The sequence below is a fragment of the Glossina fuscipes genome, unplaced genomic scaffold (genome assembly GCF_014805625.2).
Source record: "Glossina fuscipes isolate IAEA_lab_2018 unplaced genomic scaffold, Yale_Gfus_2 28, whole genome shotgun sequence".
NCBI lineage: Eukaryota > Metazoa > Arthropoda > Insecta > Diptera > Glossinidae > Glossina > Glossina fuscipes.
The window spans coordinates 8,342,588-8,355,970 of NW_023998423.1; the positions used below are offsets into that span (position 1 = coordinate 8,342,588).

The following is a 13,383-nucleotide window of genomic DNA, read 5'->3' on the forward strand; positions in this document are numbered from 1 at the left end:
ATTCAGTATAGTATAGATTTCTTTTTTTTATAATGCTTAGGAGATCTTTAGTTCTCGTTCTGTTCTCGTGATTTGTTCGAATATTGCATTTGAACTCTCTTGATTCGTCTCCTCTTGTCTGGTTATATACCCTTCTGCAAACGAGTTACCAGTACCCAGACTCATCGCCACCTTTTCCCTTTTCTGTGTTAATCCCTTTTTCCGCTAAATTTGCATGAGGGACGTAAAGCGTCATGATTGTGTCTTTGATTATTCCTTTCTTTGAAATTTCGTTTCTTCGAAAATCGATTCATTTTCATCAAAACTCAAATCATCAAATTTGGCATTTTCATAGCATATGAAGTTCATATGAAGTTTCAAAAAAAAATATAATTTAGGGCAAGTGGTCGAAAAGTAGTCGGTCCCTAGGCCAGCATATGTTATTGTGCCAAACTTCATCAAAATATCTCAAATAATGCAAATAAACACAAGAAAACAATACGGACGGATGGACAAACAAGCTTAGATCGAATCAAAAAGTGACTTTAAATGGCATAAACACTTCATAGGCGAGTGTCTAGCAACATGTTATGTGAACGCAATCTCCTTATTGCACAAACCCAACTTATTTACATACAAAAGCAGAGCTTGCATGCACACATACTTCGCTACTGGCAGGCTACAGTTATAACATCATATCAACGAAGTTTATCGTAAAGGCATCTACTGAGAAACCTTCAAAGGTAACATACTCAATAATAATATGTTAACATATTCAAAAAAAACAATAACAAAATGAAGCGGCACAATGTCATTATGCAGTTAACAAACATAGAAAACTTTTGGTGATTCTAACAAACCAAGTCAAACGAAATGTGTAAACCTGTTTGGCTGATTTTAGCTTAAAGTTAGATTCCACACCTTAAACCGATACATGGTAAGGGAAAACATTTTGTTAAATGTGGTCGGACGATTTGTCCGATCAAAAGTTCTTGCGTAGCATTTAGTCAACATCGGCCACAGATGGTAATTTGCACTATTTTATCTAACGTGTGTGCTGGGAGTACATTGGCTATGATGGTTAACTAAGAATAAAAATGTCCACTCTTGACTTAGTTTTTATTCATATTTGTAGAGCAGAAGGACCAAGGAAGGAAGGAGAGAGAGAGTATGATTAATCTTGACTAAGTCGACTCCAAATTTTAGATTAATTAAAATAAAAGTCCATTCTCTTGTGTGGTCCCTATGCATACGTCTTCGGGTTACAGTTGACAGGACGAATTTTCATATATCCCTGAGATTGCTTCTCGAAGAAAGACGCAATGTCTTGGCTTATGGATGAGCAGAAAGAAGTCGATAGCCAGGCTCACAATTTAGACAGTTTTTCGTATACGTCGTCGTGCTTGTTAATGCCGTTGACTTTCATATTTTAATTAAACATTTGCCTTTGATTAGAGCATTACTAGATAGAGATAGCCAAACATTCAAAAGCCAACCCAATCTCTTCGCCTATATAACCTATACTGATATGCTGCTGCATAACAAACAGTGAAAACAGTTCAGTACATCAACGAAAGGGATTCTATTCGACTTGCAAAACCTTGAGACTTGGAAAAATTTTAATACCAATTTTAAAGAAAGCTTAGCTTTTGTATCTTTGCGATCACAATAAAAATATAGACAAGAATATAATCAAAAATTTAGATTTATTCCTTACTATACCTTATGCGAAAAGTATCTCTATCGAAATATACATATATATATATATATATATATATATATTTTCTCAACATTATATATATATATTATTATACATATATATATATATATTCTAAACATTAGTTCTAAAAAACACAAGTCAGAAAATTAGATTCGGCTATGGCCGAATCTTTCAGTTCTATCTTTTTTTACTTAAAAAAAGAAAACACATAAATAATGAAACTTTGTTAATATTCGCTGGGCACTCCCGTTTTTTTTTTTTTTCATTTTTGTAGAATCACTCAATACATTTTTATCGCCATGTATGTTGTAAGGTGTGTACTTGCTTTTGGAAAAAAAAGATGCGCCCAGCTTATGTTGGTCTTTTTCAATACCAACCTGCCTGTAAAAGCTCTCAGCGCTTTTGTGAAATTTAAAAGCGATGTTATAACACTTATAATCCGAGGAATGGTTGCCACACCATAGCCCGTAGAGACTGACACGGGGAAACGTAGGCACGCATAAGTGAAACCAATATTTTATATTGATCAAGAATCTTGTTAGCTTAAGTCTGCAGGGTGCAGACATTTTAACGAAAGACGTAAATTTCAATATTCTGTTACGCTAGGTAGGCGTGGCCGATATTTTCAATTTTACTACCGATATTACAGGATCATTCATGCAATACAATTGTAAATTTTTATCGTCCAGTATAAGTAATGAGTGGAAAATTTGATTCTTTATTGCTTTGCTTCGGGTTAAGCTGCATTATGGGATCGTATTTCGACCGATTTTGTCTCATTGCCTGCAAGAATTTTCAATATTTCTGCTAAGTTTGTAGCGTCAAGCTTTCCTTCTTTTAAAACAAGGAGAAGGTGGAATGCGGTCAGACAGGATGGACATACCTAAATCGATTCAGAATGATCAAGAACATATATATATATATATATATATATATATATATATTATAGGGAATATGCACCTTCTTTCTGACAAATGTTGCAAACGTTTTGATCAAGTAAACATACATATCGATACTGATGGTTATTAAAAGTGAACGTTTCCTTCATTAGTATAATAACGAGTTTGTTGTTGTGACTTTCGTTTATGTTTATTTTTCCTATTATTGCAAAATAATAATAATAGTTTGTGCTGAAATACGATCTGCGATGGGTAGAGAGGGAAAGGTTGGAAGTAAATAAATGATTTTAAAATTCTAATCTGTTCGCATTACAACTCAGCATTTTTATTCGTTGCTGAGTTGAAATTGACCGTGAATAATATTATCTCCAAAATTTCAATACGTTTACAAGTACACGTAGGCAACAAATTTGGGAAATGTTCAGCTTCCTTAACTTGGATATATATTTGAATAAAATTTTTTACACATTTTCTTATCAGAATCATTGTTAAGTTAGCTAAAGTTGGATTTTTGCCAATTTCCTCAAAACAGAAACGAAAATGATGCCTCCTAAGTTATTAAGCAGACTTGAAAAATTAATTTAATTTGTTCATACGACGACAAGGAAGACAAGGAAGGCTTAAATTTCTTCAGCTTGCCTAACACATCTGTTATGTAAAGTCATTTACACGCCATTCGTTGTGCCACACGTTGTGCACTTTAAAAAGATCAACTCTGACCTGACGCCCACTTATATTGGTCTACTTTCAGTTTACTCGTGTCGTAGCACTTATTAAGTTGCAAGGAATTACTTTGATTACATATTTATTTTTACATTTTTATTGAATTCTTATTTTTTTATGCTTTCCACACTTAATCTGTTATTTTCAGGTTTTATCAAATGTTTTATTTTTACACTGACCACTGACAGAAGAGTGGGGTATATTTATTTTACTATGACGTTTGTAACGCCAAGACGGGAACTTCAGAGACCTCAAACAGTATATATATTCTTGATTAGCATCATACTCTGGATCGATTTAGGCTTGTCCGTCTATCCGTCTTCCCCTCATGGCATAAATATCGACTTCAAATTTGGCAGAAGCAATGAAAGTTCTTGCACATGGGCTGGCATTTAAAAAGGGGTCCAAATGGGGCAAAAGATGCGCCTACAGGGCCACGTAAACTGAGAACACCTTTGTTTTTCAGCAGAAATAAAAAATGGATTTTTTGCCCCTTACTTATAAACTATTGTGATTGAATCCACAAACTTTTGAATGTGTGTTATATGGTAAGCAATTGCTTATGTAGCGCTGTGTAGTGTAATGTAAATACGGAAAGTATTGACCAAGCCTACCCAATATTACAATGCATCAATATTTAATTTTTTTTTTTCAATACACGTACAAGCAAGCTTCAGAAAACCCATAGTGTATATAAAATCAAGGCCAATCTAAAATTCGGTTCGGTCACGATCGAAAATAATTTTCTTACGTGTTCTCTCGTTTACGAAACGACTATAAGATTGACTTTTATGGTTTATGGTTGTTTGCGATTCATATGAATTTCTACATAAACTTATTTATTTCGACATTTTAGGTCTTATAAGCGTAAGGAAAGGAGGAGATGCATTTATACGCATTTTTTTGAGGGGAGTGGTACTCTATGGCGCTGTCATTTCGTCGTACAAGAGCGCTATCTTTAAAGTGTAGGCAATCGTACAAGTTACAACGTTGAAGCGTAAACAACTTAATAAAAAACAATAATAAATAATTGTTGATATCTTTGGATATATGTACTTCGGAGACAAGAAAAAGCCATTTGCTGGAAGCTTTAATTTGCCTCCTTAATTGGAAATGCAGTGCAGTCCTTACGAGCGGTAAACAGTGGATGCCTTACAATAGGCAATCATAATGCAGAGCCGTTAAGGACGACGATAGTTCGAAACATCCATGGCAGTCCTATTTGGAGTTAGTTGGCGTGGTATGTTATGAATTGATCTAAACAAGCCAAAGGTCTGCTACCAACGATATCTGATGAAAATGGAACGAATATGCAATACGCTAAAAATCATGATATTGTGATCCTCGCCCAGGAAATGTGTACAACTTTAAGCTGGAATGTCCCGCCGTCCCCGCTGTTATCAGCAGACACTAATCCTCCCGATGAACGCTGTGATTCAGAGAGTCGTTCAAACCGTGCTTCTATGCTTACGACGATGTCCAAACACGTCCTTTCGTGGATAGCCACAAAAGACCTGTTGTCCCTTTGGCATCTAATTCATATCCACATATAAAAGAAGATAGAAATAATGGTTACTACTGGATAATGTATTGAACAAAATAACTTCTGACATCTTTCCATAATATCTTCTCAACTTCCATGCAGAATGGGCGAATACTTATTTGGTGAGGGAAGCGATATACAGATGTGGCAAGGGGACGTTTAAAATTTGTTTTTTCATACCAGCTCTATGTTAGGAAAATTGACTCTTTAAAGTTTCATTTTTTCATAAATATTTGTTTTTTAAATAATTTTGCAAATATTTAAGACAAAATGCCAAGCAAGACTATATTGCCATTGAAATCATTTTGACATTTTCAGTACTTATGTTAAGCGTCTCTGCTAGCCTTTTAGAAAATTGTGCAAAAAAACGTCTGAACTTATTCATGCATAAACCTTTCCGTTAGCATATCCTTTGACCAATGCCTATGGGGGCTATTTGAGATTGGAGTTCTTACAAGCAATATTTCCCAACAAATTGTTTAGTCAGCAACAAGCTTGTCTTCTTCTTCCCTAGGAAGGCTTTACAAAATCATATAAAATTGTACATTTTATGTGGTTGTTGGGAACACTGTGATCGTTATTGATTAAGTCCATCGGCTACTTTAGATAATCATAAACCATTAACTGTCCAACCTAAGGCATTGGATAACAAAACGGTTTGATGCAAACTCAAATGATACTCCTGACGACCCAACATATATGTACAGTACCACAGCATATTGGCTGACCTATTTAGATAATCCACTTAGCGACTCGTTTGTTTGTTTCTTGAAACATTATCTTTCAGCTTTGGTTTTCCTGCTTGTCTATTTAAGCGTGAATTTTTTTTTATAACTGTACCACAAAAATATATAAGAATAGCAAAATAAAGAAACATTTTATGAATACAAACGAAAATTGAGTTTCAGCGGATCTACTGATATTATGCATACACTACACTATACCAGCCTTTGAGACCTTTTGTAGTAAGTTAATAAACTTTTCAAATAAATAAATTTAATTTGAGGAATCTCTTTATCGATCTATGGCTATCGATGAACCTACAATACAATGGGACATGAGACACCATAAAATTGCCAGCATCATCTTACAAGTAGTTAGGTAATGACTTTTCAAAATGGGGCATTATGTGCGATCCAATCCGAACCATACTCAATAGCATTCGCTCTTGAGCCAATATGCGTCAAAATAGCTTAAAAATTGCGACCTATGGCTTGAATACATCAAATAAAAACCGAAAAAAAAAGCCGGAAGGACGGACAGACAAGGAAGAAAGACAGCAAGAATCATTTCGCATGAACCGATGGATGTAGTAGTATCCGGATCTATCTCAAGTCCTTCCGTGTGTTGCATACATCCACACAAGCCTAACATACTCTTGTATCATAAGTGATGTGTGGTATAAAATAAAATTAAAAATTATTTACCTAAGTTCAAGTTTTATTATATTGCGTTTTAAATTCATGACGATAACAATTAAAAATCATCAACCTACAGCCTTCGCTGTAGCGTCGTCTTATTTAAGCGTGTTCGCAAAATTCTTCTAATTTGTGCATATGGATCTATTAACCTACTTTCATGCTTTTGTGCTAAAGTACAAAAGCACTCTATATTTCATATATGGTAAGTGATGTTAAATGATATCAGACCTATGCTGCTTCACAATGCTTTTGTGCTATATTTCTTGGTCAACGAAAGTTGATATCCGGCATAGAAATTGCGAAACTATTATATAAATTTAAGCTGTTAAGTGAAAACAGTGTAGTGTGCAAAGCGTATCGAGTCATTTTACAATCTAAAATAAAGTATTAATGCGTATCGTTTCCTTTTTTTTTATTTTCTTCCAAACAGAGAGGATGATGAACACGATAAATTTATACAGCACCCGCTTAATTATCAAATCGTTTCGAAAACTATAGTTAAAGAAAAATTGTATCAATCGCAAGCAGAACAACAACAGAAATACAATAATGATTTGGATCATCGCACAAAAATACGTGGAATTTATCATCAGGTACGAGTAAACACGGAATTCAAATAAATAAATTTGCAATATCGAAGAGAGAAAAAAATTGTTCCCGAAATCCGAAAATCGATGATCGGTCTTTCGGATGAGAGACGGATACGTTAGCTGCTAGATTATATGGGATACATGTTAACGCCCTCGTATATACGGTCTTTTTTTTTTTTTAATTAACACAATTACATCATACTACAAGGAGCGCCCTTAAATACCCTACAGCACAATACAAATAATGTAAAATAAGGTGTTGCGTGGGAAGTGGTCAAAAAAGTGATCCGATCGCAAATATTTTCGTTAGTGGTCGTCGTTAGACGAAAAAATATCGATGCCACAAATTTGACCAAAATATTTCAAAAATTGCGACCTGTTGGTTGAATATTAGGAAATAAGACGGACAGACGGACAAACAAGCGTAGATTAATTCAGAATCACTGCTTGATCGATAAAATGACAGGTGCGTCCATCTCAAGTCCTTCTGGGTGTTTGCTCGCGCAAACTTAACATAGCCTTGCATCACAAGTACTGTAGGGTGTAGTAAAAAACTAATTTAAACATCTTTCAGATCTTATTGTACCACCTTGTGGTATGAGAAGCCTATGTAAGTTAAGAAAGTGCAACTCACTCTTTTTGACACGTCTCTCTTATGGGTTATGTTGTGACTTTATTTGAAACCTCAAGGTAAACTATTGAAGACATCAAAATGTTGAGTGTCCTGCTAAACTAATAGTAAAAATTGCACATTCCTAGTTTCATTTCTGATTTCGTCGATTTCTCTTGAAATCAATTTTCTGCAAGCAAACAACTTCGCCTTTGTGCGTTTTCAATGATTTTCTATCATTCGAAAATTAAATTTTTAGGTCCATATTATCGATCGGCCTTCGCCGAAACACTAACTTGTTCGTCAATGTTTTTAAATCGTTTTATGTCCTCTCCAGTTCAAAGTTTGAATTTATCAAAAAGTTCGATTTTGCTTAACGGAATAAGTCCACATCAATAAATATTCTAAGAATCTTCAAGATACACGTTAAGTATAGGGATGGGATGAAAAATCAACATTTAATTAATCAAATCGAATAAATGGATTGTTTTCTTTTTTTTTTTTAGATAATCTCCACATGCGCGGTTTTGCTATTATCGGCTGCCTGTGGTATGCCGATCGGTTATTCAGCGATTTTATTGCCGCAATTATCTGCGAACAATACTTTTGCCGAAAATCATGGTACGCCTGAAATCGTTATAGATATTGAGATGGGCTCGTGGATAGGTGAGCGAAGAGAATCGTTAAAAATTTTGATCATATTTTTCATTTTTCATTCGATATTCCCTTCTAGCTAGCGTTCATAGCTTAGCTACACCTATTGGTTCATTTATATCGGGTCCTTTAGCCGATTATTTAGGACGTCGTTCAACTTTACTTGTTTCAGTTATACCGGTATTTCTGGGATGGATCACTTTAGCTTTGTCTCAATCGTATCCTATGCTACTTGTCGGCCGTATATTATGCGGTTTCGCCACCGGCATATTGGGTGGCCCAGCTCAGGTTAGTTATTATCAAATCTTATATAGCGATCATGAAGATAACCTTACCAAAATGGCCCGTTTGTCGTGCCTGCTTAACAGTTGAAACAAAAAATTGAAATTTCGAAGGATATGTTGTTGTTTGTCGTTGTCGCGCTGCAACAGTTGAATGAAATGAAATTTTAAACAGATTATCTAATAGTTCCTAAATATTGCTTACTATATTACGCAGCACTTCTGACCCACAATTCGCATAATTTCGTTAACCTTGAACTTTTCATAAAAAGTTCAAACTGTTTTTTGTTTCTTTCAATTCTCTCAGAAATACTTAGAAAGATATTAAATCTATTTAGGCTGATTGAATGCAATCCGCTTTAAGAAGAACATCATCCAACGCTTATCTTCCGTGAGTGGAAACATAACTAGATTAGTAAAGAATGCAAACGCCACTACACACACATATGCTTAGCTAAACAAATTGACTTCTCGCTGCACGTTGTTCGCTGCTGATGCTGAAAATGACGCGTTGACGAGTATCGTAGACATGTGAATGTAGCCATGACATATTCTAGATGATTTCTTCCTCTCTTTTCATTATGCTTTAAGAGTGTGTTTTGCGTCATATTAAGGAACGCTTAGATATGCTAATTTGTGTCTGTATGCAAATAGTTCCGTTCGGATGTTAAATAGTTCCGCATTTTAAAATGACCTTTTTGTCGTGTAAATGCCCGCAAAATGAGCAATAGCTTCAAAAGTGTTCCGACTTTATGATTGTTATTTTTTTTTTTATTTTTTTATTTTTATTTTTATTTTTTTTTTGATATTTCAAATCATATAAGTAATAAGACCGTGAGGTTAATAGAATTGTTTTCATATTTCTATTTACAGGTCTATATAGCCGAAACGGCCGAGCCCAATTTGCGTAGCTTACTTATTGGAGCGCCTTTCGTTTCTTATTCTATAGGCATTTTGATCGTTTATGCCTTAGGTTCTGCCTATCATTGGCGTGCGGTTGCTTGGTATGGAAATGTTTTGCCAGCTTTAGCATCTTTGGCCATTTTCTTTATACCTGAATCACCGCCATGGCTTTTAAGGCATGAGAAACTATCTGAAGCTCTTAAGGCTTTAACTTTTCTCAGAGGCAATGAACTCGAGGCGCAAAAGGAACTTAACAATATGTCAGAACGTCTGGAACGTGAACGGGCCGCCACCACAACAAATGAGAATATATTTCAATTGTGTTGTCAACGTGTGGCTATTAAGCCATTAATAATTGTTATCACATTTGCTGCCCTACAAATACTTTCGGGCACTTTTATTGTCGTCTTTTATGCCGTTGATATTATCGCTGAATTCGGTGCTGAATTTGATACGAGAACTGCTGCAATTTGGACGGCTGTGGTGCGCATGTTATGTACTTTCATATTCTGTGTTATCTTATTGTTTATAAGAAGACGACCAATTCTTATACTATCCGGTATTGGTTCCGGCCTTAGCTGTTTAATTTTAAGCCTCTATATGTTCGCCAAAGAAGGGAAAACGAAGACTAATGTTGACATAATAGTGGCCGGTGTTTGCTTACTCACCTATATAGCTTTTAATACATCTTTAATGGTTATGCCCGGTATTATGATTGGCGAATTGTTTCCCGCTAAAATTCGCGGCCGTACGGCTGGAGCTGTGTTCGCCGCCATGAATGTAGCCTTGTTTGCTTTAGCCAAAGGATTTCCTTACATTCATGTTAACATTCGGATGAAAGGTGTTTTTCTTATGTTTGCCGTTGCAAGTTTTCTTGTATCGATATTCATGTTCATGTTTCAACCCGAGACGAAAGGAAGTTCTCTCGAACAAATTGAAGATTATTTCAGTGAAAGCAATTGGCTATGGCTGAAAAGAGGAAGAAAGTATAAAACAGTAAAGAATAGTAACGAGGACGAAGCATGCATAAATTCATAATTTACAATATATTGTAAGCAGATATAGAATGGTTATGCCTATCATCGTGAAATAGTCACATGTTATACCATTAAACAGGGAAATTTAAGATTTTTCGTAAATTAAGCCAGTACTTTACTACTCTAAGGTAGCTTGAGAGAGTTTGTATTTTATTCAAAAATTGTGATGTTTAAAATAATTTAGTTTACAAAGTGTAACTATATAAGTAAAATTAAGAGAAATACATAAAAAGACTACATGTTCATTTATGAAAATTTATATGGATTTTTTATTATTGTTATATCCCATGAAATACTTTACAGGTTTAAAAAAAAAATTTTTATTCGATTTCTCTTGCATTTTGTTCGAAATTATGGCTATCATAGAGCTTCGTTTTACAGAGAAGTATCGATCAAACATAGGCGCAACTATAAAGGGAGAATATTTAATTGTAAATCGATGCGATCTTATTACCTATCTCGTTAAGATTTTAACTCTTAAATTTTTCCCGAAGCAGGTCTTGACTTAATGCACATATAGTTAAAAAGGAAATAATATTACTTTCCCAACCATGAAACCATTTCTCGTTTTAGATTAGATAGGAGAAGTGAAAATTGTGGCGACGAATTTGATAATATACCAAAAATAAACGAAAATTGTTTTAATTGCTTTAGGCGATCGATTCATGAAAAGTTTTCCAATTATTTCTCTCATGTTATTTTTTTAAGTCATGCAATTTTTATACTCTATCACACTTGGGATATAGGGTGTATTAAGCTTTTGCGGGCATATGTAACACCCAGAAGGGCTTAAGATAATTCCCCCGGTCAATTGGGAATCATATTCTCTCAATCTGACGTCTGCCCATGTGATTGTATTTACTTTACAGTCGCAATTTTTGAGATATTTTGATGAAGTTCGGTAAATTGACGCTCTTTGTGTCAAGAACGAATGCTATACAAAATGGTTCGAACCGATCCAGTTTTCCGATCACTTTCCGTATAACGTCTTATTTTGAAAAGTAATTGTGTGAAAAAAATTGCAATTTTCAAAAGTTCTTGGTAAACTCCCTGAGTAATAATACTTCAATATTCTAAATTGTTATGAAACATTTTGGTTCGGCCTTTGCAATTTTGTGAATCCACTCTCCTAAAAGCATTCGTATGAAAACTTAATCTTCACCGCAATAAAAAATTCGAATTTTCAATATTTCATGGCGAAAATTTATTCAAAGTAGTAAAAGGACAAAGAAATAAACTTTACCTAATTTAACCTAGGTATGATTATAATTTTGATACCATCATGTAGAATGGTTCTGGGGAAATTAAGGCCTTTATATGCCTAAAAGACCTTCTTGTTAATGTTTTGTGATGAAAATTTGTTCATGATAGTAATTTGAGATAAGAATTAAGTGGACTCAATATGAACCACATGGCCCTGTTGCTTGTGTTGCTTAATATAAGATATCTCATAAAAAAGGGTTAATATTTTATGCTGGAAATTGGTTCGTAGTAGCAATTAAGCAAAGAAATTAACGGTAAGGTGCTTGCTTCATAAAGATTTATTTTTAAGACTCTAGCACAGGTAGCTAAAATGAAAACCAAACACTTTTATGGGAAAAAACTTTTAGTTTTTTAGGCCCGAAAGTGAAAACTAATAATATTTTCAAGAAGTAAATCAAAAATGCTGAGTTTGGGTGATGCCATGCGATACTTCGGTTATCTTATAGCATGCGCATGTGCATGACTTTAATGTATAATTCTTGGTGTATTATTACACTTAAAGTGTACCGGTATCCGCCTGGGTGGCCGAGTAGGCAAGAGTCTCGACTAAAAATTCAATGGTCGTGGGTTCGAATCTCAGGTGCGGTAGAGTTTTTAATAAAAAAGGCCGATAGCCTTAGATGCTAGTGCTTTTAAGAGTTTAGTCTTAGAATTTATTTCTCTGGCGAAATTAATAATAATAATAATAATAATAATAAAGTGTACCGGTAACGAAAATGAATGCTTGCCGTTTTAAAATTTTTTAGTATTAGACTCACGCGCTAACAATGCGAACTCTACGTGGAAATTTTGTGTAGTTATCAATCAAAACATTTTCTCAAGACGTAGGAAGCATGGTAAACACTACTACACCCAACTCGTGCTAAAAAAGCTTCTGCCTGCCGAAATTGATAGAATGCTTACTCTAGCAGCTGTAGAGAAATCCCAAAGCCCTTGGTCATCACCATCTACTTTACCTGCCAAGCCATGAAAGGTTTGATTATGCTACCATGCTCTCAAAATGAACAGCGTTAGGGTCAAAGACGCTTATCTCTTACCGTTGAATGATGCGATATTGAGTAAATTACCAAAGGCAGAATACATCACCAGCGTTGACCTAGAAGATGCCTTTTGGCAAATTCCTTCAGATGAACATGCGAAAGAAAACACAACCCAGTTGCCTACTACATCAATTTGTGACAATTCACAATTCACACAGCGCGATTCCACTTCACCTGCTTGGTAGTTGTTTCTGAGAATTTTGATGAGCATCTTCATCCGCAACTATTATTTGAATTCGGGAAATTATCTGTTTTATTTTGTATTCCGGACGTCGTTCCACACAGTTCTTCGAAACGAAAGTTTTAATTCTCAGTTATTCACCAAAATTAATAAGAAAGAATAGTCATTAATGTTACAATTTTTATCTGAGTGGTGGATTAGAGTCGAGTGGAATCGATTTCACAAACAGGGCGTTCTCGGATCTCCTCCCAGGGCGTTTATAGCTTCTTTTAATATTAACGGAATTTTCAAAGTGAAATAATTCGAGCTGCTACCTCAAATATATCCAAAGTAATAAAACGTTTTTTTGCGTTCAATATTGAAATTTCCCCGTTGGAAAATTTAGTTTGGATATTAATCGTCGAGCCAGGATGAGAGTTTGAATCTTATTTGAACTTTGAATATGTTTATTATATCACATCCAATTTCCAAAAAATTTTTTTTTCCAATTTATTTCAACATACATATTGGTTGAAAGCATCTCTGACTTAATTGAGTGC

General features: G+C 34.7%; 1 protein-coding gene across 1 annotated transcript in view; it reads left to right on the forward strand.

Annotated features, from left to right (window-relative positions):
- LOC119636555 (facilitated trehalose transporter Tret1) overlaps positions 1-10,539 on the forward strand; it is a 13,969-nt gene extending 3,430 nt beyond the window's left edge. Inside the window, exons 2-5 of the mRNA XM_038031957.1 lie at positions 6,716-6,878; positions 7,992-8,151; positions 8,219-8,427; positions 9,294-10,539. Of these exons, the coding sequence (XP_037887885.1) occupies positions 6,716-6,878; positions 7,992-8,151; positions 8,219-8,427; positions 9,294-10,361 (1,600 nt within the window). The 3' untranslated portion in view covers positions 10,362-10,539. The remainder of the gene's footprint in view (positions 1-6,715; positions 6,879-7,991; positions 8,152-8,218; positions 8,428-9,293) is intronic.
- Positions 10,540-13,383: the final 2,844 nt, after the last annotated feature.